The sequence below is a fragment of the Equus quagga genome, chromosome 5 (assembly GCF_021613505.1).
Source record: "Equus quagga isolate Etosha38 chromosome 5, UCLA_HA_Equagga_1.0, whole genome shotgun sequence".
Classification (NCBI taxonomy): Eukaryota; Metazoa; Chordata; class Mammalia; order Perissodactyla; family Equidae; genus Equus; species Equus quagga.
In genome coordinates, this window is record NC_060271.1 from 15,396,303 (window position 1) to 15,399,704 (window position 3,402).

Here is a 3,402-nt window from a genome sequence, read left to right on the forward strand (position 1 = left end):
GGGAGTAAAAAACAAACAAAAAACACTTCGTGGAGACTCAAATTAAGGGAGAATTTATTTAACAACAATAATTTTTAATCCTACCCCTAAGTACATATCTGCTTCCTGTGAACTGTGCTGGTTCCATGAGGACAGGGGCTGTGACTTCTCTCAGCAGTGCTGGGGATCAATGAAGGACAGTTGACAATCAACTGGCCCCCACCAGTGAACTGTAGAGAGGCAGAGATTTTTTTTTTCTGTATCCCTAGTGCTTAGGACAGAGCTTTGACTCAATGTTGCCTTTACCTCTCCTGCTCACTTTATTGTGACCACATGAACTTTCTCCCGGTTCCACAAACAATGCAAGGTCCTTTCCTGACTTGAGGCCTTTGTACCTGGAGTCCCCTGGCCTGAAATGCCCTTCTCCTAGCTCTTTGTATGGGTGACTCTTTCTCATCCACAGGTATCAGCTAAATCTTAATTCCTCACCTGTCAGCTCTTGGTAAGTAGGTTTCCCTCCTCCATTTTTCTCTGTCACAGAACTCTGTCTTTTTCCTCAGAGTTCTCCAACTTCATTTTTCAGTAACTAGAACTTAATTTCTATTTCGAACTATCATTCAACTGGTGGAAGAAATAACATTAATCTTCTTGGGGTTTCCCTCTTTCTCTTCCTGACTCCAAGCTCTGGAGAGCTTACAAAGTGGTGAGGTATACAGTGGTGGATGGGAGTGGGCTGAGGTATAGCCTGGGCCTCTGTGTCTGGCACCCACTGAGAGAACCTCACTCCCATGAGGCCATCTGTCCCCACAGGTCACTGTGGCATCTTCTTGGGTTGTGGTATTATAGTTTCATGACTGTAAATTTCTCCTCATATCTGTCTTGGTTTCCACAAGGTCTGATACTCTCTGGGCCTTAATGGATGCTCAAGAAATATTGGATTTCTTGAATTGATTCATCCCCCAGACCTCTGGGCTACCAATGAGGCCTTGAAAGAAAGCTGGATGTCCATGCTAACTTTGAGGCCCTGTGCCAGGATCCTTAGAGAGCCTCGTATTTCAATCAGATCCTTTGAAAGAGTAAGAGTCACTGCTGTGTGTGCTGCCCATTTGTAAACCACAACGGGCAGCATACATACAACAGCTTTTATTCTTCTATGGTTTCTTTAATTCGTCTTATTGTCCATGGAGTTTTCACAAGTTTATTGCATTTGAGTTTCATGCAGTCCACCTACTGCGGCATAGAATTTTAGAGACACAGAGGTCTTGGAGACCATTAAATTTAAGACTTTCATTCTACAGATGAGTAAAGTAAGATCCAGAGAAAGAAGGTAAATTGCCCAAAGTTACACAACAAGTTAGCAAGGTTAGGACTAGAACCCAAATCACTTAATGTCAGGTTCTGTGTCCTTCCACAACACAACGCAGAATATACCACATTAGCCCCATGAACCACATCGGTTCCTTGCACCAAGTCAGGTCTGTGGGCTGCATTGGCTGCATATACCATTGGCTTAATTTTCCACGTTGGCTACAGATATTTATTGTTTACATGTACCACTATGCCTGTATTACGTCGGCCCTCTACTGTGTCCATGAATCAAGTCGCTTACAGTTACCATGTTTCATTTTGGTTACATGTATTCTATTGGTTCTACTGCCATTATAGTAGATTATATTACCACCCACATTATTTTCTGCTCTCACTGTAGAGGATTATACATCCATACCCATTGCCACGTGACTTGCGTTACTTTTCTGTGGGAAGAAAATGCTTCCCGCCCTTTTGCCATCAGGCTTGACCATATCACTTGCTTTGGGAATAGGATGTGAGCAAAGAGAAGTGTGTCACTTATGAGCAGAAGCTTTAAGAGTCACCATGTATTTTGGCCGTTGTTCCTTTCTCTCTGTTGTAAGAATGGCATGTTCCAGATAGGGCCTCCTCCTTCAGGTTGGATCCAAGAATCCAGTGGCAGAAGGCCACAGTCCACCTACAATTGAGGTGGAACATGAGCAATAAATGAACTTTTGCTGTTGTAAGCCACTGAGATTATGGAGTTGTTTATCACTGCACAACAGTATAGCAAGCTGATCGAGACAGCCATGGTGGTTTCATGTACCACATTTTTTCCACTGACAAAGTACTATGTTCGTTCAAATGCACAATGTCGGTTGCTTACGTTATAGATGCTGTTCCCTTTCCTCAGCATTGGACATTCTACCCCAGGCCCGTCCTGTCTCCCAGTTCACCAGGCCACCCTACTCCACCCCATCACTTTAAGAAGAGCCCCCTTGATATCCTTGTTCCTCAGACTGTAGACCACAGGGTTGAGCAGGGCAGTGAAGACATTATAAAAGAGGGAGATCTGCTTGTCTCGCTCAGGAGAATAGCTGGAGTTGGGTCTTATGTAGATGTAGGTGGCTGGAGCATAGAAGAGAGTGACCACAGTCAGGTGGGAAGCACAGGTGGAGAAAGCCTTGCAGCGGCCCTGAGTAGACTTGATCTTGAGAATGGCTTGGGCAATACGGATGTAGGAGGCCAGAATGAGGGAGAGTGGGGCAACAAGCATGAAGACACTGATGACCAGGTCTGCCATCTCAATGAGGTGGGTATCCATGCAAGCCAAGCTCCGTACTGAGGGGCCTTCACAAAAGTAGTGGTTGACCACGTTGGGCCCACAGTATGGCAGCCTCATGGTGAGGGAAGTATGGATCAGAGAGAAGAAACCGCCGGCCCAGGTCCCAGCTGCCAGCCGTGTGCACAAGCCCCAGTTGAGGATGACAGTATAACGCAGTGGGTAGCAGATGGCCACGTATTGGTCATAAGCCATGATTACAAATAAAATGCACTCGACCACGCTCAGGGTACCAAACATATACATCTGCAGCCAACAGCCAGTAAAGGAGATGGCCTGAGAGTGAGCAAGAAGATGCACCAACATCTGGGGCATAGTAGTGGTAATGGAGCCCATATCCAGCAGGGAGAGGATACAGAGGAAGAAATACATGGGAGTGTGGAGATGTGTGTCCAGGCAGATCAGGGTGACGATGAGCCCATTGGCCAAGACTGAGCTCAGGTAGAGGAGAAAGAAGACAATGAAGAGGATCCTGTTGGACGTGGGGTCACTGGAGAAGCCAAGCAGGATAAATTCAGAAACCCAGCTTTGGTTCTGCCCTGGAGGCATCCACATGATGAGACCTATAAGAGAGTCACACTCATTTAAATGTCGTCTAAAGTCATTTAAAGATAGTCTAGCAAGAATGTCAGCCCTGGAGGCAGATAGGTTAGGATTTTAATTCTAGCCCCACTACCCATTTGCTGACTTGAATAAGTTACTTAACCTCTCTGAGCCTCAGTCTCTTCATCTGTAAAATGTGGCTGATAATAGTCCTCTCTCAGGGTTTTTATGAAGAGTAGAGGCAATGT

At 45.6% G+C, this 3,402-nt stretch overlaps 1 protein-coding gene across 1 annotated transcript; it reads right to left on the reverse strand.

Moving 5' to 3' along the window:
• Window positions 1-2,221: 2,221 nt before the first annotated feature.
• On the reverse strand, window positions 2,222-3,166 carry LOC124238900 (olfactory receptor 2A12-like). The gene has a single exon (XM_046660112.1). It carries the CDS (start codon window positions 3,164-3,166, stop codon window positions 2,222-2,224), a length of 945 nt encoding a protein of 314 aa, XP_046516068.1.
• Between the last annotated feature and the right edge of the window lie 236 nt (window positions 3,167-3,402).